Below are 23414 nucleotides of genomic sequence, written 5' to 3'. Positions count from 1 at the left end.
ACTTGTAAATAGTATTAAGTTTTCAATTTATTACATAATAATATCAAACGTTATTACTGTCTCTGAAAATATTGTATTCATTGAATGTATTGTTAATGTTAGAGTTTATTGGGTACCAAATCATCGCTGTATTGACTGTATTGACAATACATACTATATGTACGACAAACGGTGCCGATCATCGGGCATCGGGTGCGTACATCATGCGTACCGATGGCCAGATACCTGTGACCTCCGAACTGGTCAATACATCCAACTTTGTCGAAGTTCGCCAACGAGTTACCGATTATGTCTGGCAAGTGATCCGCATTTGGCGCGATTCGGATGCCCTGGAGTTTGACTACGTTGTCGGTCCGATACCTGTCGACGATAAAGTAGGCAAAGAAATCATATCCCGTTGGGAAACCAATTTGACTACCAGTTCGCTGGTCTATACGGATGCCAACGGCCGACAAATGTTGGAACGTCGGCGCGATTTCAGGCCAACTTGGAATATGTCGGTAACGGAGGAAGTGGCCGAAAATTACTATCCGGTTAACTCGCGTATAGCCATACGTGATGTCAAACAAGACTTGCAGATGACTGTCCTCAACGATCGATCGCAAGGCGGCGCCAGTCTTAAGGACGGTTCGCTCGAACTGATGGTTCATCGGCGCGATCTATACGACGATGCGTTCGGTGTCGGCGAAGCACTGAACGAACCGGGAGTCGACGGCAAAGGACTGGTAATTAGGGGGAAATTTTGGCTGCTGTTGACCAGTTTGGCCGATGCGGCCGACGCGCACCGTGATCTGGCACAACGTATACTATCCGAACCGTCCTTGACGTTCGGTAAACTCGGATCAACGACTCCCGAAGATTATCTGAAAAAACACAAGTGTCAGTATACGGGTCTGGCGAAAGAGTTACCGAAAAATGTCCATTTGTTGACTGTTGAACAATGGAAAGATAGTCAACTGTTGGTACGTCTGGAACACTACTATCAGACTAATGAATCCCGACAACTGTCCAAACCGGTAACGGTTTCGCTCAGGGATATGTTTGCACAGTTTACGGTTACCGAAGCTCGGGAGACAACACTGACCGGTACGTTGGATGTTAAAGCATTGGATCAGCGATTGAAATGGAGGACCAGTGACGGCGATAGAGATGGCGGTCGATATGAGCCGAATCGGGTAGCGTTTGATCCGACAGATTTGACCGTAACGTTGAATCCGATGGAAATTCGGACATTTATTGTCAAAACAAAGTCCCGATAATTATTCAATAATTAATTAGTAATAATACTAATAATAATAATAATTATTATTATTCCCATTATATGATAAAAATTATTGTGTATTAATAATACATTTAATTATTTGTTTTAAATGTTTATAATAATTTGTATATTAAATTTGATTTAACAATTTTTTGTGTTTAAAAATATATTTTTTTAAAAGTAAAAAAACAAAATTTGTAAAAATAAATATTAAATATTAAAAAATTGATTATTAATTCACATTATACAGATACTGTATTTTTTTAATAATAATAATAATTTAATCTAATTAATACTAATATTATAATTTTTATTAAATAAAAAAATCTATAAAAATAATTATATATTATTATATATACAGTATTATTAAAAATAATTATTTTTATAGATTTTTAAAAAATTATTAGAAAGTGTTGTCTCTGATGTTTAAAAATTATTAAATTACTATACAAATTTAGGTTAGGTTGGATAAATTTAGGTTAGGTTAGGCTTGATAAATTTAGGATAGGCTTGCTTCGATAAATTTAGGTTAGGTTCAATAAATTTAGGTTAGGTTTGATAAATTTAGGATAGGCTTGCTTCGATAAATTTAGGTTAGGTTCAATAAATTTAGGTTAGGTTCGATAAATTTAGGTTAGGTTCGATAAATTTAGGTTAGGTTTGATAAATTTAGGTTAGGTTTGATAAATTTAGGTTAGGTTCGATAAATTTAGGTTAGGTTTGATAAATTTAGGTTAGGTTTGATAAATTTAGGTTAGGTTTGATAAATTTAGGTTAGGTTTAATAAATTTAGGTTAGGTTAGGTTAGATAAATTTAGGTTACGTTGGGTTTATGTATATCAACGTAATTTATTTACATTATATATATCGTAATTTGTTTATACCAACGTAATTTATATACATCAACGTAATTTGTTTATACTAACGTAATTTATTTTCATTAACGTAATTTTTTATATCAACGTAATTTATATACATCAACGTAATTTGTTTATACCAACGTAATTTATTTACATTAACGTAATTTTTTTATACCAACGTAATTTATATACATCAACGTAATTTGTTTATACCAACGTAATTTATTTACATTAACGTAATTTGTTTATTCCAACGTAATTTATTTACATTAATATAATTTGTTTATATCAACGTAATTTATTTACATTAACGTAATTTGTTTATACCAACGTAATTTATTTACATTAACGTAATTTGTTTATACCAACGTAATTTATATACATCAACGTAATTTGTTTATACCAACGTAATTTATTTACATTAACGTAATTTGTTTATACCAACGTAATTTATATACATCAACGTAATTTGTTTATACCAACGTAATTTATGTACATCGACGTAATTTGTTTATATCTACGTAATTTAAACATTTAAATTAATTTAGTAGATAATATAGACATTTACTATAAAGTAATTATTTAGTTAATTATTTTTAAATTATTTACTTTATAACGTTTAAGTAATTACTTATTTAAATTTTCTTATTTATGATTCAGTATATTTTACTATAAGTTATATATATTGTCTATTTCTCTAAATACTACTGTATATACTACTTAATATTAAAAAATAATGTAATTCAAGAAAATATAGATTAAAAATTAATTATTTAGTATTTTACATTATTTTAGACTGTGTTAACTGTATGTTAGATAATATAAAATTATTTATTTTTACATTAAAAATATTTAATATTTTATTAATGTTTATTTTTCGTTTTGTGTATTACTCTACTGTATATTTCAATAAAATAAATCATAAATAATTGTCCATGATGCAATCCTGGAAAATTGTAATTTTTTAGACTAAATCTCACTTGTAAATAGTATTAAGTTTTCAATTTATTACATAATATATCAAACGTTATTACTGTCTCTGAAAATATTGTATTCATTGAATGTATTGTTAATGTTAGAGTTTATTGGGTACCAAATCATCGCTGTATTGACTGTATTGACAATACATACTATATGTACGACAAACGGTGCCGATCATCGGGCATCGGGTGCGTACATCATGCGTACCGATGGCCAGACACCTGAACTATATAAGACACCCGTGACCTCCGAACTGGTCAATACATCCAACTTTGTCGAAGTTCGCCAACGAGTTACCGATTATGTCTGGCAAGTGATCCGCATTTGGCGCGATTCGGATGCCCTGGAGTTTGACTACGTTGTCGGTCCGATACCTGTCGACGATAAAGTAGGCAAAGAAATCATATCCCGTTGGGAAACCAATTTGACTACCAGTTCGCTGGTCTATACGGATGCCAACGGCCGACAAATGTTGGAACGTCGGCGCGATTTCAGGCCAACTTGGAATATGTCGGTAACGGAGGAAGTGGCCGAAAATTACTATCCGGTTAACTCGCGTATAGCCATACGTGATGTCAAACAAGACTTGCAGATGACTGTCCTCAACGATCGATCGCAAGGCGGCGCCAGTCTTAAGGACGGTTCGCTCGAACTGATGGTTCATCGGCGCGATCTATACGACGATGCGTTCGGTGTCGGCGAAGCACTGAACGAACCGGGAGTCGACGGCAAAGGACTGGTAATTAGGGGGAAATTTTGGCTGCTGTTGACCAGTTTGGCCGATGCGGCCGACGCGCACCGTGATCTGGCACAACGTATACTATCCGAACCGTCCTTGACGTTCGGTAAACTCGGATCAACGACTCCCGAAGATTATCTGAAAAAACACAAGTGTCAGTATACGGGTCTGGCGAAAGAGTTACCGAAAAATGTCCATTTGTTGACTGTTGAACAATGGAAAGATAGTCAACTGTTGGTACGTCTGGAACACTACTATCAGACTAATGAATCCCGACAACTGTCCAAACCGGTAACGGTTTCGCTCAGGGATATGTTTGCACAGTTTACGGTTACCGAAGCTCGGGAGACAACACTGACCGGTACGTTGGATGTTAAAGCATTGGATCAGCGATTGAAATGGAGGACCAGTGACGGCGATAGAGATGGCGGTCGATATGAGCCGAATCGGGTAGCGTTTGATCCGACAGATTTGACCGTAACGTTGAATCCGATGGAAATTCGGACATTTATTGTCAAAACAAAGTCCCGATAATTATTCAATAATTAATTAGTAATAATACTAATAATAATAATAATTATTATTATTCCCATTATATGATAAAAATTATTGTGTATTAATAATACATTTAATTATTTGTTTTAAATGTTTATAATAATTTGTATATTAAATTTGATTTAACAATTTTTTGTGTTTAAAAATATATTTTTTTAAAAGTAAAAAAACAAAATTTGTAAAAATAAATATTAAATATTAAAAAATTGATTATTAATTCACATTATACAGATACTGTATTTTTTTAATAATAATAATAATTTAATCTAATTAATACTAATATTATAATTTTTATTAAATAAAAAAATCTATAAAAATAATTATATATTATTATATATACAGTATTATTAAAAATAATTATTTTTATAGATTTTTAAAAAATTATTAGAAAGTGTTGTCTCTGATGTTTAAAAATTATTAAATTACTATACAAATTTAGGTTAGGTTGGATAAATTTAGGTTAGGTTAGGCTTGATAAATTTAGGATAGGCTTGCTTCGATAAATTTAGGTTAGGTTCAATAAATTTAGGTTAGGTTTGATAAATTTAGGATAGGCTTGCTTCGATAAATTTAGGTTAGGTTCAATAAATTTAGGTTAGGTTCGATAAATTTAGGTTAGGTTCGATAAATTTAGGTTAGGTTTGATAAATTTAGGTTAGGTTTGATAAATTTAGGTTAGGTTCGATAAATTTAGGTTAGGTTTGATAAATTTAGGTTAGGTTTGATAAATTTAGGTTAGGTTTGATAAATTTAGGTTAGGTTTAATAAATTTAGGTTAGGTTAGGTTAGATAAATTTAGGTTACGTTGGGTTTATGTATATCAACGTAATTTATTTACATTAACGTAATTTGTTTATACCAACGTAATTTATATACATCAACGTAATTTGTTTATACTAACGTAATTTATTTTCATTAACGTAATTTTTTATATCAACGTAATTTATATACATCAACGTAATTTGTTTATACCAACGTAATTTATTTACATTAACGTAATTTTTTTATACCAACGTAATTTATATACATCAACGTAATTTGTTTATACCAACGTAATTTATTTACATTAACGTAATTTGTTTATTCCAACGTAATTTATTTACATTAATATAATTTGTTTATATCAACGTAATTTATTTACATTAACGTAATTTGTTTATACCAACGTAATTTATTTACATTAACGTAATTTGTTTATACCAACGTAATTTATATACATCAACGTAATTTGTTTATACCAACGTAATTTATTTACATTAACGTAATTTGTTTATACCAACGTAATTTATATACATCAACGTAATTTGTTTATACCAACGTAATTTATGTACATCGACGTAATTTGTTTATATCTACGTAATTTAAACATTTAAATTAATTTAGTAGATAATATAGACATTTACTATAAAGTAATTATTTAGTTAATTATTTTTAAATTATTTACTTTATAACGTTTAAGTAATTACTTATTTAAATTTTCTTATTTATGATTCAGTATATTTTACTATAAGTTATATATATTGTCTATTTCTCTAAATACTACTGTATATACTACTTAATATTAAAAAATAATGTAATTCAAGAAAATATAGATTAAAAATTAATTATTTAGTATTTTACATTATTTTAGACTGTGTTAACTGTATGTTAGATAATATAAAATTATTTATTTTTACATTAAAAATATTTAATATTTTATTAATGTTTATTTTTCGTTTTGTGTATTACTCTACTGTATATTTCAATAAAATAAATCATAAATAATTGTCCATGATGCAACCCTGGAAAATTGAAATTTTTTAGACTTGTAAATAAAATCTCACTTGTAAATAGTACTAAGTTTTCAATTTATTACATAATCATTGTAAACGTTATTACTGTCTCTGAAAATATCTTATTGTTTGAATGTATTGTTAATTATATGGTTTATTGGGTACCAAATCATCGCTATTGACTGTATTGACAATACATACTATATGTACGACAAACGGTGCCGATCATCGGGCATCGGGTGCGTACATCATGCGTACCGATGGCCAGACACCTGAACTATATAAGACACCCGTGACCTCCGAACTGGTCAATACATCCAACTTTGTCGAAGTTCGCCAACGAGTTACCGATTATGTCTGGCAAGTGATCCGCATTTGGCGCGATTCGGATGCCCTGGAGTTTGACTACGTTGTCGGTCCTGGTCCTTAAGGAACGAGTATCGAAAGCTACCGACGAATTGGTGTTCGAGGCCAATGCGCCGCCGCTCGGCTACAATACCTATATATTGAGATTGAAGACCAACAACAACGATGACAACGATAGCCAACAGCAGCAGCCGGAAGAGCCGACTGTAACGAAAATTACCGACAAATTGTCAGTCAAATCACTGAGCAATACGATTATGTTTGATAATACCGGTGCTCTGAGTGCCGTACAGTTGGCTAACGGAAAGGTTGTCGATTTGAAACAAAAGTTTGAGTTTTATAAAGCAAAACCCGGCGACAACAAAGGTGCCGATCATCGGGCATCGGGTGCTTACATCATGCGTACCGATGGCCAGACACCTGAACTATATAAGACACCCGTGACCTCCGAACTGGTCAATACGTCCAACTTTGTCGAAGTTCGCCAACGAGTTACCGACTATGTCTGGCAAGTGATCCGCATTTGGCGCGATTCGGATGCCCTGGAGTTTGACTACGTTGTCGGTCCGATACCCGTCGACGATAAAGTAGGCAAAGAAATCATATCCCGTTGGGAAACCAATTTGACTACCAGTTCGCTGGTCTATACGGATGCCAATGGCCGACAAATGTTGGAACGTCGGCGTGACTTCAGGCCAACTTGGAATATGTCCGTAACGGAGGAAGTGGCCGAAAATTACTATCCGGTTAACTCGCGTATAGCCATCCGCGATGTCAAACAAGACTTGCAGATGACTGTACTGAACGATCGATCGCAAGGCGGCGCCAGTCTTAAGGACGGTTCACTGGAACTGATGGTTCATCGGCGCGATCTATACGACGATGCGTTCGGTGTCGGCGAAGCACTGAACGAACCGGGAGTCGACGGCAAAGGACTGGTAATTAGGGGGAAATTTTGGCTGCTGTTGACCAGTTTGGCCGATGCGGCCGACGCGCACCGTGATCTGGCACAACGTATACTATCCGAACCGTCCTTGACGTTCGGTAAACTCGGATCAACGACTCCCGAAGATTATCTGAAAAAACACAAGTGTCAGTATACGGGTCTGGCGAAAGAGTTACCGAAAAATGTCCATTTGTTGACTGTTGAACAATGGAAAGATAGTCAACTGTTGGTACGTCTGGAACACTACTATCAGACCAATGAATCCCGACAACTGTCCAAACCGGTAACGGTTTCGCTCAGGGATATGTTTGCACAGTTTACGGTTACCGAAGCTCGGGAGACAACACTGACCGGTACGTTGGATGTAAAAGCATTGGATCAGCGATTGAAATGGAGGACCAGTGACGGCGATAGAGATGGCGGTCGATATGAGCCGAATCGGGTAGCGTTTGATCCGACAGATTTGACCGTAACGTTGAATCCGATGGAAATTCGGACATTTATTGTCAAAACAAAGTCCCGATAATTATTCAATAATTAATTAGTAATAATACTAATATTAATACTAATAATACTAATAATTATTATTATTATTCCCATTATATGATAAAAATTATTGTGTATTAATAATACATTTAATTATTTGTTTTAAATGTTTATAATAATTTGTATATTAAATTTGATTTAACAATTTTTTGTGTTTAAAAATATATTTTTTTAAAAGTAAAAAACAAAATTTGTAAAAATAAATATTAAATATTAAAAAATTGATTATTAATTCACATTATACTGATACTGTATTTTTTAATAATAATAATAATTTAATCTAATTAATACTAATATTATAATTTTTATTAAATAAAAAAATCTATAAAAATAATTATATATTATTATATATACAGTATTATTAAAAATAATTATTTTTATAGATTTTTAAAAAATTATTAGAAAGTGTTGTCTCTGATGTTTAAAAATTATTAAATTACTATACAAATTTAGGTTAGGTTGGATAAATTTAGGTTAGGTTGGATAAATTTAGGTTAGGTTAGGCTTGATAAATTTAGGATAGGCTTGCTTCGATAAATTTAGGTTAGGTTCAATAAATTTAGGTTAGGTTTGATAAATTTAGGATAGGCTTGCTTCGATAAATTTAGGTTAGGTTCAATAAATTTAGGTTAGGTTCGATAAATTTAGGTTAGGTTCGATAAATTTAGGTTAGGTTTGATAAATTTAGGTTAGGTTTGATAAATTTAGGTTAGGTTCGATAAATTTAGGTTAGGTTTGATAAATTTAGGTTAGGTTCGATAAATTTAGGTTAGGTTTGATAAATTTAGGTTAGGTTTGATAAATTTAGGTTAGGTTTGATAAATTTAGGTTAGGTTTAATAAATTTAGGTTAGGTTAGGTTAGATAAATTTAGGTTACGTTGGGTTTATGTATATCAACGTAATTTATGTATATCAACGTAATTTATGTACTTAACATAATTTATATATATCAACGTAATTTGTTTATACCAACGTAATTTATTTACATTAACGTAATTTGTTTATACCAACGTAATTTATATACATCAACGTAATTTGTTTATACTAACGTAATTTATTTTCATTAACGTAATTTTTTATATCAACGTAATTTATATACATCAACGTAATTTGTTTATACCAACGTAATTTATTTACATTAACGTAATTTTTTTATACCAACGTAATTTATATACATCAACGTAATTTGTTTATACCAACGTAATTTATTTACATTAACGTAATTTGTTTATTCCAACGTAATTTATTTACATTAATATAATTTGTTTATATCAACGTAATTTATTTACATTAACGTAATTTGTTTATACCAACGTAATTTATTTACATTAACGTAATTTGTTTATACCAACGTAATTTATATACATCAACGTAATTTGTTTATACCAACGTAATTTATTTACATTAACGTAATTTGTTTATACCAACGTAATTTATATACATCAACGTAATTTGTTTATACCAACGTAATTTATGTACATCGACGTAATTTGTTTATATCTACGTAATTTAAACATTTAAATTAATTTAGTAGATAATATAGACATTTACTATAAAGTAATTATTTAGTTAATTATTTTTAAATTATTTACTTTATAACGTTTAAGTAATTACTTATTTAAATTTTCTTATTTATGATTCAGTATATTTTACTATAAGTTATATATATTGTCTATTTCTCTAAATACTACTGTATATACTACTTAATATTAAAAAATAATGTAATTCAAGAAAATATAGATTAAAAATTAATTATTTAGTATTTTACATTATTTTAGACTGTGTTAACTGTATGTTAGATAATATAAAATTATTTATTTTTACATTAAAAATATTTAATATTTTATTAATGTTTATTTTTCGTTTTGTGTATTACTCTACTGTATATTTCAATAAAATAAATCATAAATAATTGTCCATGATGCAATCCTGGAAAATTGTAATTTTTTAGACTATCTCACTTGTAAATAGTATTAAGTTTTCAATTTATTACATAATAATATCAAACGTTATTACTGTCTCTGAAAATATTGTATTCATTGAATGTATTGTTAATGTTAGAGTTTATTGGGTACCAAATCATCGCTGTATTGACTGTATTGACAATACATACTATATGTACGACAAACGGTGCCGATCATCGGGCATCGGGTGCGTACATCATGCGTACCGATGGCCAGATACCTGTGACCTCCGAACTGGTCAATACATCCAACTTTGTCGAAGTTCGCCAACGAGTTACCGATTATGTCTGGCAAGTGATCCGCATTTGGCGCGATTCGGATGCCCTGGAGTTTGACTACGTTGTCGGTCCGATACCTGTCGACGATAAAGTAGGCAAAGAAATCATATCCCGTTGGGAAACCAATTTGACTACCAGTTCGCTGGTCTATACGGATGCCAACGGCCGACAAATGTTGGAACGTCGGCGCGATTTCAGGCCAACTTGGAATATGTCGGTAACGGAGGAAGTGGCCGAAAATTACTATCCGGTTAACTCGCGTATAGCCATACGTGATGTCAAACAAGACTTGCAGATGACTGTCCTCAACGATCGATCGCAAGGCGGCGCCAGTCTTAAGGACGGTTCGCTCGAACTGATGGTTCATCGGCGCGATCTATACGACGATGCGTTCGGTGTCGGCGAAGCACTGAACGAACCGGGAGTCGACGGCAAAGGACTGGTAATTAGGGGGAAATTTTGGCTGCTGTTGACCAGTTTGGCCGATGCGGCCGACGCGCACCGTGATCTGGCACAACGTATACTATCCGAACCGTCCTTGACGTTCGGTAAACTCGGATCAACGACTCCCGAAGATTATCTGAAAAAACACAAGTGTCAGTATACGGGTCTGGCGAAAGAGTTACCGAAAAATGTCCATTTGTTGACTGTTGAACAATGGAAAGATAGTCAACTGTTGGTACGTCTGGAACACTACTATCAGACTAATGAATCCCGACAACTGTCCAAACCGGTAACGGTTTCGCTCAGGGATATGTTTGCACAGTTTACGGTTACCGAAGCTCGGGAGACAACACTGACCGGTACGTTGGATGTTAAAGCATTGGATCAGCGATTGAAATGGAGGACCAGTGACGGCGATAGAGATGGCGGTCGATATGAGCCGAATCGGGTAGCGTTTGATCCGACAGATTTGACCGTAACGTTGAATCCGATGGAAATTCGGACATTTATTGTCAAAACAAAGTCCCGATAATTATTCAATAATTAATTAGTAATAATACTAATAATAATAATAATTATTATTATTCCCATTATATGATAAAAATTATTGTGTATTAATAATACATTTAATTATTTGTTTTAAATGTTTATAATAATTTGTATATTAAATTTGATTTAACAATTTTTTGTGTTTAAAAATATATTTTTTTTTAAAAGTAAAAAAACAAAATTTGTAAAAATAAATATTAAATATTAAAAAATTGATTATTAATTCACATTATACAGATACTGTATTTTTTTAATAATAATAATAATTTAATCTAATTAATACTAATATTATAATTTTTATTAAATAAAAAAATCTATAAAAATAATTATATATTATTATATATACAGTATTATTAAAAATAATTATTTTTATAGATTTTTAAAAAATTATTAGAAAGTGTTGTCTCTGATGTTTAAAAATTATTAAATTACTATACAAATTTAGGTTAGGTTGGATAAATTTAGGTTAGGTTAGGCTTGATAAATTTAGGATAGGCTTGCTTCGATAAATTTAGGTTAGGTTCAATAAATTTAGGTTAGGTTTGATAAATTTAGGATAGGCTTGCTTCGATAAATTTAGGTTAGGTTCAATAAATTTAGGTTAGGTTCGATAAATTTAGGTTAGGTTCGATAAATTTAGGTTAGGTTTGATAAATTTAGGTTAGGTTTGATAAATTTAGGTTAGGTTCGATAAATTTAGGTTAGGTTTGATAAATTTAGGTTAGGTTTGATAAATTTAGGTTAGGTTTGATAAATTTAGGTTAGGTTTAATAAATTTAGGTTAGGTTAGGTTAGATAAATTTAGGTTACGTTGGGTTTATGTATATCAACGTAATTTATTTACATTAACGTAATTTGTTTATACCAACGTAATTTATATACATCAACGTAATTTGTTTATACTAACGTAATTTATTTTCATTAACGTAATTTTTTATATCAACGTAATTTATATACATCAACGTAATTTGTTTATACCAACGTAATTTATTTACATTAACGTAATTTTTTTATACCAACGTAATTTATATACATCAACGTAATTTGTTTATACCAACGTAATTTATTTACATTAACGTAATTTGTTTATTCCAACGTAATTTATTTACATTAATATAATTTGTTTATATCAACGTAATTTATTTACATTAACGTAATTTGTTTATACCAACGTAATTTATTTACATTAACGTAATTTGTTTATACCAACGTAATTTATATACATCAACGTAATTTGTTTATACCAACGTAATTTATTTACATTAACGTAATTTGTTTATACCAACGTAATTTATATACATCAACGTAATTTGTTTATACCAACGTAATTTATGTACATCGACGTAATTTGTTTATATCTACGTAATTTAAACATTTAAATTAATTTAGTAGATAATATAGACATTTACTATAAAGTAATTATTTAGTTAATTATTTTTAAATTATTTACTTTATAACGTTTAAGTAATTACTTATTTAAATTTTCTTATTTATGATTCAGTATATTTTACTATAAGTTATATATATTGTCTATTTCTCTAAATACTACTGTATATACTACTTAATATTAAAAAATAATGTAATTCAAGAAAATATAGATTAAAAATTAATTATTTAGTATTTTACATTATTTTAGACTGTGTTAACTGTATGTTAGATAATATAAAATTATTTATTTTTACATTAAAAATATTTAATATTTTATTAATGTTTATTTTTCGTTTTGTGTATTACTCTACTGTATATTTCAATAAAATAAATCATAAATAATTGTCCATGATGCAACCCTGGAAAATTGAAATTTTTTAGACTTGTAAATAAAATCTCACTTGTAAATAGTACTAAGTTTTCAATTTATTACATAATCATTGTAAACGTTATTACTGTCTCTGAAAATATCTTATTGTTTGAATGTATTGTTAATTATATGGTTTATTGGGTACCAAATCATCGCTATTGACTGTATTGACAATACATACTATATGTACGACAAACGGTGCCGATCATCGGGCATCGGGTGCGTACATCATGCGTACCGATGGCCAGACACCTGAACTATATAAGACACCCGTGACCTCCGAACTGGTCAATACATCCAACTTTGTCGAAGTTCGCCAACGAGTTACCGATTATGTCTGGCAAGTGATCCGCATTTGGCGCGATTCGGATGCCCTGGAGTTTGACTACGTTGTCGGTCCGATACCTGTCGACGATAAAGTAGGCAAAGAAATCATATCCCGTTGGGAAACCAATTTGACTACCAGTTCGCTGGTCTATACGGATGCCAACGGCCGACAAATGTTGGAACGTCGGCGCGATTTCAGGCCAACTTGGAATATGTCGGTAACGGAGGAAGTGGCCGAAAATTACTATCCGGTTAACTCGCGAATAGCCATCCGCGATGTCAAACAAGACTTGCAGATGACTGTCCTCAACGATCGATCGCAAGGCGGCGCCAGTCTTAAGGACGGTTCGCTCGAACTGATGGTTCATCGGCGCGATCTATACGACGATGCGTTCGGTGTCGGCGAAGCACTGAACGAACCGGGAGTCGACGGCAAAGGACTGGTAATTAGAGGCAAATTTTGGCTACTGTTGACCAGTTTGGCCGATGCGGCCGACGCACACCGTGATCTAGCACAACGTATACTATCCGAACCGTCCTTGACGTTCGGTAAACTCGGATCAACGACTCCCGAAGATTATCTGAAAAAACACAAGTGTCAGTATACGGGTCTGGCGAAAGAGTTACCGAAAAATGTCCATTTGTTGACTGTTGAACAATGGAAAGATAGTCAACTGTTGGTACGTCTGGAACACTACTATCAGACTAATGAATCCCGACAACTGTCCAAACCGGTAACGGTTTCGCTCAGGGATATGTTTGCACAGTTTACGGTTACCGAAGCTCGGGAGACAACACTGACCGGTACGTTGGATGTTAAAGCATTGGATCAGCGATTGAAATGGAGGACCAGTGACGGCGATAGAGATGGCGGTCGATATGAGCCGAATCGGGTAGCGTTTGATCCGACAGATTTGACCGTAACGTTGAATCCGATGGAAATTCGGACATTTATTGTCAAAACAAAGTCCCGATAATTATTCAATAATTAATTAGTAATAATACTAATAATAATAATAATAATAATACTAATAATTATTATTATTATTCCCATTATATGATATCGCAATTAAAAAAAAAAACTGTTGTATTAATAATACAGTTAATTATATTAATGTTTATAATAATTTGTATATTTAACAATTTTTTTTGTGTTTAAAAATATATTTTTTTTAAAAGTAAAAAAACAAAATTTGTAAAAATAAATATTAAATATTAAAAAATTTGATTATTAATTCACACTTAATTGCGATACTTTTTTTTAGTAATTAATTTAATCTAATCTAATTAATATTATAATTTTTATTAAATAGAAAATCTATAAAATTAATTATTATAAAAATTATATAAAAAAAAATTTTTTTGTTTAATAAACTTACATATGTTGTCTCTAAAGTTTTACAATTATTACAACTTATAAATTACAAATAGATTTATCAATTAATTTATTACAGTTTTTTTTAAATAATTTTTTTTATAATATATTAATCTCTAATTCATATATACTATACAATGTATAATTAATATTGAAAATTGTTGAAAATTATTAATATGTTAAATACTTTAGTATTTAAAAAATAATTAAATAAAAAACAATTAAAAAACAATTAAATATTACTATTATTTATTTTTTATATTGATAAAAAGTTTAATATTTAAAAACTTTTTATTAATAATTATCATTAATTTTATGTTGTATGAAAAAAATATTGATAAAATATTGTTTTTTTTATTATAAATATAATTTAATCTTTTAATTCACACAAAACAATCTGTCAATTAATTAACTGAAAAAATATATATAAATAATAAAACATACAATACTAAATTTAATTACTATATAATGAGATAAATACAATTTTAATGACCACTAAATATATATATATATTTAGTATTAAACTATACTATTTAAACCATAATAAATTAATTACATATTAATTAAAAAATATAGTTTATAAATTTAATTAAAACTGGTAACTATATAATGCTAATAATAATTTAATTAACTGCTAGTTAATCTAATAAATTGTTACTATTTATTATATAATAAATTGATTGTCTTTCAATGATAATGTTGTCATGATAATTTATTATTAATTAATTAATTAATTAATTAATTTTATGCAAATCATTGACCCCATCCATACGCCTACACCCAAAATACAATACATTTTTCAAAAAAAAAAAAAATAAAATAAAATAAATAAATAAAACCATAGATAAAACTAGACAAGTGGTCAAACAAAACAAAAAACAATTGGATGACATTTAATCTAATTAATTAGTTTTAACAATTTATTGGTGGGTTTTATTTTTTGTTGTTGTTGTTATTATTGTTTGTTTGTTTGTTTTGACAAAATATATTAAATTATTTATTTGTTTTTTTTTTCACTACATTACAACACAATCTATTACTGTATTTTCGGTATACAATCATCTCTATTGAAATTGAGATGAAAAAAAACTAAACATTTTTTACTATAATAAACAGTAAAAACATATATTATATATTACTCTATTGTATACATTAGAGTCTATAATAATTAATTGATATTTAGATATAACATATTGACATTAGTATATAATATAATATGAACAGTATATAAATAATTGATTTTTTCAATTAGACTAAAAAAATAAAATAAAACTAAAGCTAAATAAAATTTTTAACATACTTTTTGTCGTTTATTTAAAATGTTTAAAATATTTATATATATATATAGTATTATATATTTTATATTATATAAAATTAATTAATTAAATATTTTTACAAATATAATTATCATAGAAAAAATAAAAAATCAATGATTTTGGTTAATTATCTTTTATTATTTACAATTATTTTAATTATAAAAATTTATGTTTATATAAGCAATAATTTGAAGCAATTATAATAAAAATATTCAAAGTATTATTATTATTTTTGTATATCACGGTTGTTCCGGTGTGATCACAGTTGTGTCGGCCACTTTTGGTGGCAGAGACACGACTGGTTAGACTCAACTCAAGTCTAGTACTTTTCTGACTGTTCTACAACTCTGAAGTATCACTGCTTTTTGCATTTCATAGATCTTAATTTTTCTGATTTCCAGTGATTCCAAACTTAGGGCCAGATTTTTCGGTATTACGGCCATTGATGACAGGATTATAGGTATGATTTCAGCTTTCTTAATGCGCCACATCTTATTGATCTCATAGGCCAAGTCTGTATATTTTCGGCGTTTCTCACTATGCGTGTCCTGTAGTTTGTGTGTTAGTGGGACCGCTATGTCTATTATGTACGCCTTATCTTGATGTTTGTCTACTAGTACTATATCTGGACGGTTGTGGGCCACAGTCTTATCTGTTCTTATTTCTTTATCCCAGTAGAGCTTGGCTCTGTTGCTTTCCATTACACTTTGTGGCTCGTATCTATAGTATGGTAATGGTTCTTTGATTAGTCCGAATCTTATTGCCAATTCCTGATGTATGATTTTGGCTACTTGGTTGTGACGGCTTAGGTACTCGGTGTTTGTGAGTACTTTACACCCATTTAGTATATGTTCTATTGTTTCGGACTCCATATGACACATCCTGCACTTGTCTGTTGGTATATTTAGCTTTTGGATGTATTTCTGATGGTTTCGTGTCGGAATCACTCGATCTTGTATTGCCATCATGAACCCCTCTGTCTCTCCATGAAGACCGGCGTACTTCAACCATTTTGTAGACATTTCTTCGTCTACGTGTGTTTGGTTGAGTTCTGCCCGGTATCTTCCGTGAAGTTCTTTTGAGGCCCATGTGTTAATCCTCTCTTTTTCATTTTGTATTTCTATTTGATGTTCATTATTGCTGAGATTTAGAGGTGTGTAGTTGTAATCGAGTGTTGATGTTATTTTGTGGAGCTCTGAGACATTGCATTTTTGTTGATGGTATTTTCTCAGCAATTCTCGCTGTTTGGCTTCAAGGCTTACAATGTTTAGTAACCCTCTACCCCCATGTTTTCTACTAACACATAGTCGTGCTACAGAACTTCTAGGGTGGTGTAGTCCAAACATTGTAAGTTGTCGCCTTATATGTCTTTCAATTGTCTCAAGTTCTGTTTTACTCCATTTTATTATTCCGAACGAGTATGTCAGTACAGGTATAGCCCAAGTGTTTATTGCTTTGAATTTGTTGTTTGAGTTTAGTTGAGATTTTAGTATTTTTATTATTCTTTGGTTTAATGTTTTCTTTATTTCTTCTTTAACTTCTGTCATTTTAGATTTATGCATTTGCTTAATTCCTAAGTACTTATATATATCTCCATTTTCTAGTGCCTTTATATATCCATTTTCAGTTTCGTATTGATTTCTTTCAGAATAGACTCCTCTTTTCAGTTTCATTATAGCACATTTATCTAATCCAAATTCCATATTTATATCATTGGAGAAAGTTTCTGTTGTTTTTAACATTGCATTTAAATCAGATTCTTTTTCGGCGTATAGTTTTAAGTCGTCCATATATAGTAGATGTGTTAGATTATATTTTGTATCACTTGATTTTAGATTTACGCCTTTTAGCTTTTTAAGTAGTGATGACAGTGGGTTTATGGCTAAGCAGAACCACAGAGGACTGAGTGAATCTCCTTGAAATATTCCTCTATTTATTTTGATTTCTGTACTTATTTTTGTTTCATTATTAGTATTGACACACAATTTAGTTTTCCATTTTTTCATCATATTTTCTAATGTGTTTATCAGTGTGTTGTCAATTTTATATAGTTTTAACACTCTTAATAACCATTTATGTGGGACTGAATCGAATGCTTTCTTATAGTCTATGTATGCCATTTCAAGATTTCTATGTTTTTGACGAGCTCTTATTGTTATAATATTGTCTATTGTTAATTGCTCTTTACAGCCCATTGAGTGTTTTATACAGCCTTTTTGTTCTTCAGCTATTATGTTGTTGTTACTTAAATGATTATATATTTTTGTTGATATTATGGATGTTAGGATTTTATACATTGTTGTTAGGCAAGTGATGGGTCTATATTTGCTGGGATCTGATGTATTTTCTGTTTTTGGGAGTAGATATGTTATTCCGGAAGTGAGGAAGTCATCGGTTTGTCCTGTTTTTATTATTTTATCCATTGCTATTGCCATTGGTTGATGTACTGTTGTAAAGTGTTTGTACCAGAAGTTTTGTATTTTGTCTTGTCCTGGGCTTTTCCAATTGTGGGATTTCTTGAGGGCTTCGGTTAAGTCATCTTTAATTATATTTACTGAAGTCATAGGTGGTATTTCTTTATTTTCATCTTCAATATCATTTATCCAATTAGATTCTTTATATTCCTTTGGGTTGCTCCAGATTTCTTTCCAGTAGTTTTCTATTTCATCTATTTGTGGTGTATGGTTAATATTGCTTGAATTTATTTTGTTTTGATTTCTATAGAACATTTTTTCGTTATTATAGAACATTGTATTTTGCTTTCGTCTTTCGCTTTGTTGTTTATATCTTCTGATTCTTTGTGATAGTGCTTGAACTGTTTGTTTTAATGTGTCGTTGTAATTCCGGATAATAGCTTCAAATTCAGGTTTTCCAGGTTTTGTCTGTAATAATCGGTATATATCTTTTAATGATTGGTTAAGTCTTTTTGATTTGTTTCCATTTAACACTTGCGTTATTCTTCCTATTACTTGTCTTTTCCCTTCTATACGTGTCTCTATTCGCTTTTGCCATTTAGGTATTATATTTTCTTGATTTAGTTTTGTAGTTGACATGTGTTGTATTTTGTAGCCTAAGAGTCTCGATACTGCTACTGCTGCACAGTATGTTATTGTATTAATTGTGCTCAACGACATGTTATCTTCGATGTAATCTTTAAGTATATCATTAATTGTTATTATTGTAGATCTTGTTTTTACGCCACTTTTTATTTTTGGTAACTTAGGTCTGAGTTCTATTTCAAAGTCTTTATATTGTTCTAAAGAAGTTTTTAGTTCATTTTCTGCTGTTATTCTATTTATTTCATCATTTGTATTGATTCTGTTATCTGTTGTTGTAGGTGTCTCTTCCATTTCTGGCACTACTTCTACTGTGGTATTTAATTCAGTTGTTTCATTTAATGATAGTTCATGTGCCACTTGCTGTTTGATTTCTTGTAATTCTATTGGGGATATTTTATTATTCTTTGCTAAGAATCGCCGCTGGTCTGCAATCCTTTGTTCCGTTACATTTAGTTCTGGATATTTTTATTATTATTATTATTATTATTATTATTATTATTATTATTATTATTATTATTATTATTATTATTATTATTATTATTATTATTATTATTATTATTATTATTATTATTATTATTATTATTATTATTATTATTATTATTATTATTATTATTATATTTAATATCTATTATATATATTTATTATACCTAAAGTGAAAACGTGCTATAATTTAATAAAAAACAAAAAAAATACTTTTTTAATAATAATAATAATAATAAAACAATACTAATAATAATAATACATTTAAATAAAAATTAATTTAATATAATGGCACCTGTTTGAAGTTGTGTGTGTGTGTGTGTGTGTTTGTCTTATTATAATTTCAAATAATAATATTAATAATTTAATAATAAAATTGTTTTATAGTGTTAAACAAATATTTATAAATGTCATTATTATTATTCTAATAAAAAAAATTTTTTTATTAAAATTTTCAAAAAATATAAATGTATAACATTTTAAAAAAAATTCCTCTATAAAAGCTCTCTCTCTCTCTCTCTCTCTCTCTCTCTCTCTCTCTCTCTCTCTCTCTCTCTCTCTCTCTCTCTCTCTCTTATATATATATATATATGTTTCATCGTCTATCGTAATACAGTAGGAGTAGTAGTAGTCTATTGAAAGCATGTATTTATCGATCGGCTAATTCATGTATAATATTATATATATATATATATATATTGTGTATACAGTATTGTATATATAAAGTGATGGTTATATAACACATATGCCATCATCACTGACTGTTTCAGTCGGTGGTGTGTTTTCAGAGCATATGTGTTATACACACACAAACATCTCTATAGTATTTTTATATATATATATATATAGTGTATTGATATATTAAAACTAAAAAAAAAATTTTTTAGTCAATGTTTTTAGATGAGAGACAAAAATAATTTTTCTAAACACATTAAATATATTAATTATTATTAAATATAAACAATGTTTAAATAAATACTGCATAATATTTTGTTAGTGTTTAGTTAATATATAACCATCACTTTATATATACAGTATTAAATAAAAAAATATATATATATAAATTTTATATTTTCCATAATAAATCATAAATAATAATTAAATTTCAATTAAAAAAACATCAATCACAACAATTGTTTGTGTGTATGTGTGTGTGTGTAATATTAAAATTAAAAATAATCATATTTATTGATAATAATGTTTTTTTAAATAAATAAAAAATTGTGTATATAAGTGGTTATATTAATTGTGAATATAAAAGTATATTTGAAATAAATTATTTTTAAGTCAAATATTTCAAACTTAAATACCATATTCACACTATATATAATCTATATATATATATATATATATATATATATATATATATATATATATATATATATATATATATATTGTTTATCTATTAGATAGCACACCATTGAATATATTTTTAATATATTGATATATCATATCATATATCTTATATCTATCATATAATCTTCACTCAACAACAACAACATATAATTTACTGTACAGTATATACAGTATATAAATATATTTTAGTAATAATATACAGTAGAAGTTAATGTAAAAGTTTTTTGTTGTTGTAGTTGTTGATTATCACTGGTGTTATATAAGTTGTATTTATTGTATATATATATATATATATATATATATATATATATTAAAAAAAACTTAGATATCATATACAGTATATATATATATACATGTGTTTTGGATCTTAAGTAATAACCAAACAACACAAATATATGTATATATACTTTATATAGACTATATATAATATAATATGTGATATTATATATATATATACAGAAAAAAATAATTAATAAATACTTATATTTATAGTAATATAAATAGAGATATATTTTTCTTAATAAAAAAATGTATAAATCATAAGTAATATACAGTTTTCATTCATGTGTTGTTATGTATAATGTAAATGTGATTTTTATTTTTATTTTTTTAGTGTCCAAACTGTGTAAAAGAGGAAGTGTTAGTAGTTTTTTTTGGTTAGTTTTTTTTTTGGTTTGTTTGTTTGTTTATTTTCATTATAGGACTGACTGTGCAATCAATTTGAAACCCAATCTCTGGGTAAAAAAAAGTTATAGTTATGTTTCAGTATTTATTTATTTATTTAGGTTTTTTTTGGGTCCCATTAGTAATCATTAATAATCATTAATAATAACGACTAACGACTATATCGACTACCAGTGCACTACTTGTTTGACATATACTACATATATAACAGTTATATATATATATATATATATATATACAGTATATACAGTATATTATAGAGATATGTGATATGTATTTATCATCAAACAATATATTTAATAGACAAGAAAAATAAATAGATATCATATATATATATATATATATATGCATTATATCACTCACTCACCCACTCACTCACTATCAATCAATTAATTTTTTGAATCTCACAAAACAATATAAACACTGTATATATATGTGTTTTTAAAAAAAAGTTTAACAAATTTTTTTGTTGTTGCTATTTGTTTCATACAGTAATGTACAGTATATTCATTGAAAAACTATAAAATATAAAAATAAAATATAAAACTACAAAATGATAGTCTATTTATTTATATTGTAGACTAAAATAAAATAATGTGATAATAATAATAATAATAGCAGTCAATAAAATAAATGGAAAAAAAGTTTGAATAAAATAAAAATTTAATGTAAAATTAAATAAATGACTATTTGTGGACACATATAAAAAGTTTAATTATATATATATATATATATATATATATATATATATATATATATATATATAATATATCGAAATGTAAGTTAAATAATTCATTACTTTTTTGTTGATTTTATTATTAAAATATTATAACTTTATTGAATTTTCAACATATAAAACACTAAATTATTTAATATATTATTAAAAACAATTTTATGAATTATTAACTATAACTTGTATGTATGTATGTGTGTGTGTGTGTGTGTGTGTGTGTGTGTCTGTGTGTGTATGTATGTATGTATGTATGTATATATATATATATATATATAAATATACAGTATATATATATATATGTGTGTGTATGTATGTATTACTACTGTATTATTAATGCCTACTAAACATGCTATACATGTACAGTATATACTGTATATTTATAATAAAATTAAATTATTAATTATCCCTGATAGAATTTATTTTATTTTTATATTCAAATAACTATTTTATACTATTATATAATAAGTAGAAATATTATCTGAAAAATTAGATTTATTATTTTGTAAAATTTTCCAAAAGTTTATTTAATTGAAATTTTTTTTTGTTTTTATTATAAAATTAAAGTCAAATGTATTATAGAAAAGCAAAAAAAAAAAAATTTTTGTTAATTTAATCTAATCTAATGTATAAAACACATGTGTGCCCAGTTAGTGAAAAAAAAATTTTAGATACAGGTGCCCTTATCTAATTGAATTTGACTACAAATAGAAAATGTGATATAAAAAAAAATAGTTTCTAATTTATTTTGCAAATTTAATTTTCGTATTATTTTTAAGATAAATGTACTGTATAAATTAATTTATAAGTATTCTACAGTATATATATTATCTATATAAATTATTATTATTATTATTATTAACATGGTACTTTATTTGAATAATACAATTATATGATAATTTTAACACACATACACGCTTATTACAAAAAAAATAAATTTAATATTAAAATTTAAATATTTCTATACAAATATACTGAATATATAAAAAATAAATAAATAGCAATTTAATTGCATTTATTTGCATTT

The 23414-nt window shown here is 28.2% G+C and overlaps 3 protein-coding genes across 3 annotated transcripts; all 3 read left to right on the top strand.

The window, feature by feature from the left end:
- The first annotated feature begins 3301 nt into the window (after positions 1-3301).
- On the top strand, positions 3302-4375 carry LOC128955129 (lysosomal alpha-mannosidase-like). Its single transcript, XM_054300770.1, has one exon. It carries the CDS (start codon positions 3302-3304, stop codon positions 4373-4375), a length of 1074 nt encoding a protein of 357 aa, XP_054156745.1.
- A 2093-nt stretch (positions 4376-6468) lies between these two features.
- LOC128956247 (lysosomal alpha-mannosidase-like) lies at positions 6469-8070 on the top strand. The gene has a single exon (XM_054301939.1). The coding sequence runs from the start codon at positions 6558-6560 to the stop codon at positions 8004-8006; it is 1449 nt and encodes a 482-aa protein (XP_054157914.1). The 5' UTR covers positions 6469-6557; the 3' UTR covers positions 8007-8070.
- A 5126-nt stretch (positions 8071-13196) lies between these two features.
- On the top strand, positions 13197-14391 carry LOC128956251 (lysosomal alpha-mannosidase-like). The gene has a single exon (XM_054301943.1). The coding sequence runs from the start codon at positions 13291-13293 to the stop codon at positions 14362-14364; it is 1074 nt and encodes a 357-aa protein (XP_054157918.1). The 5' UTR covers positions 13197-13290; the 3' UTR covers positions 14365-14391.
- The last annotated feature ends 9023 nt before the right edge of the window (positions 14392-23414 follow it).

The sequence above is a fragment of the Oppia nitens genome, unplaced genomic scaffold (assembly GCF_028296485.1).
Source record: "Oppia nitens isolate AA-2021 unplaced genomic scaffold, nextdenovo-longstitch-racon4-pilon3 scaffold2_pilon_pilon_pilon, whole genome shotgun sequence".
Classification (NCBI taxonomy): Eukaryota; Metazoa; Arthropoda; class Arachnida; order Sarcoptiformes; family Oppiidae; genus Oppia; species Oppia nitens.
This window is presented reverse-complemented; position numbering and strand designations above follow the sequence as displayed.

Coding starts and splice junctions, on each gene's coding strand:
- LOC128956247 (XM_054301939.1), top strand. CDS start 6,558: ATGCCCTGGAGTTTGACTACGTTGTCGGTCCTGGTCCTTAAGGAACGA.
- LOC128955129 (XM_054300770.1), top strand. CDS start 3,302: ATGCGTACCGATGGCCAGACACCTGAACTATATAAGACACCCGTGACC.
- LOC128956251 (XM_054301943.1), top strand. CDS start 13,291: ATGCGTACCGATGGCCAGACACCTGAACTATATAAGACACCCGTGACC.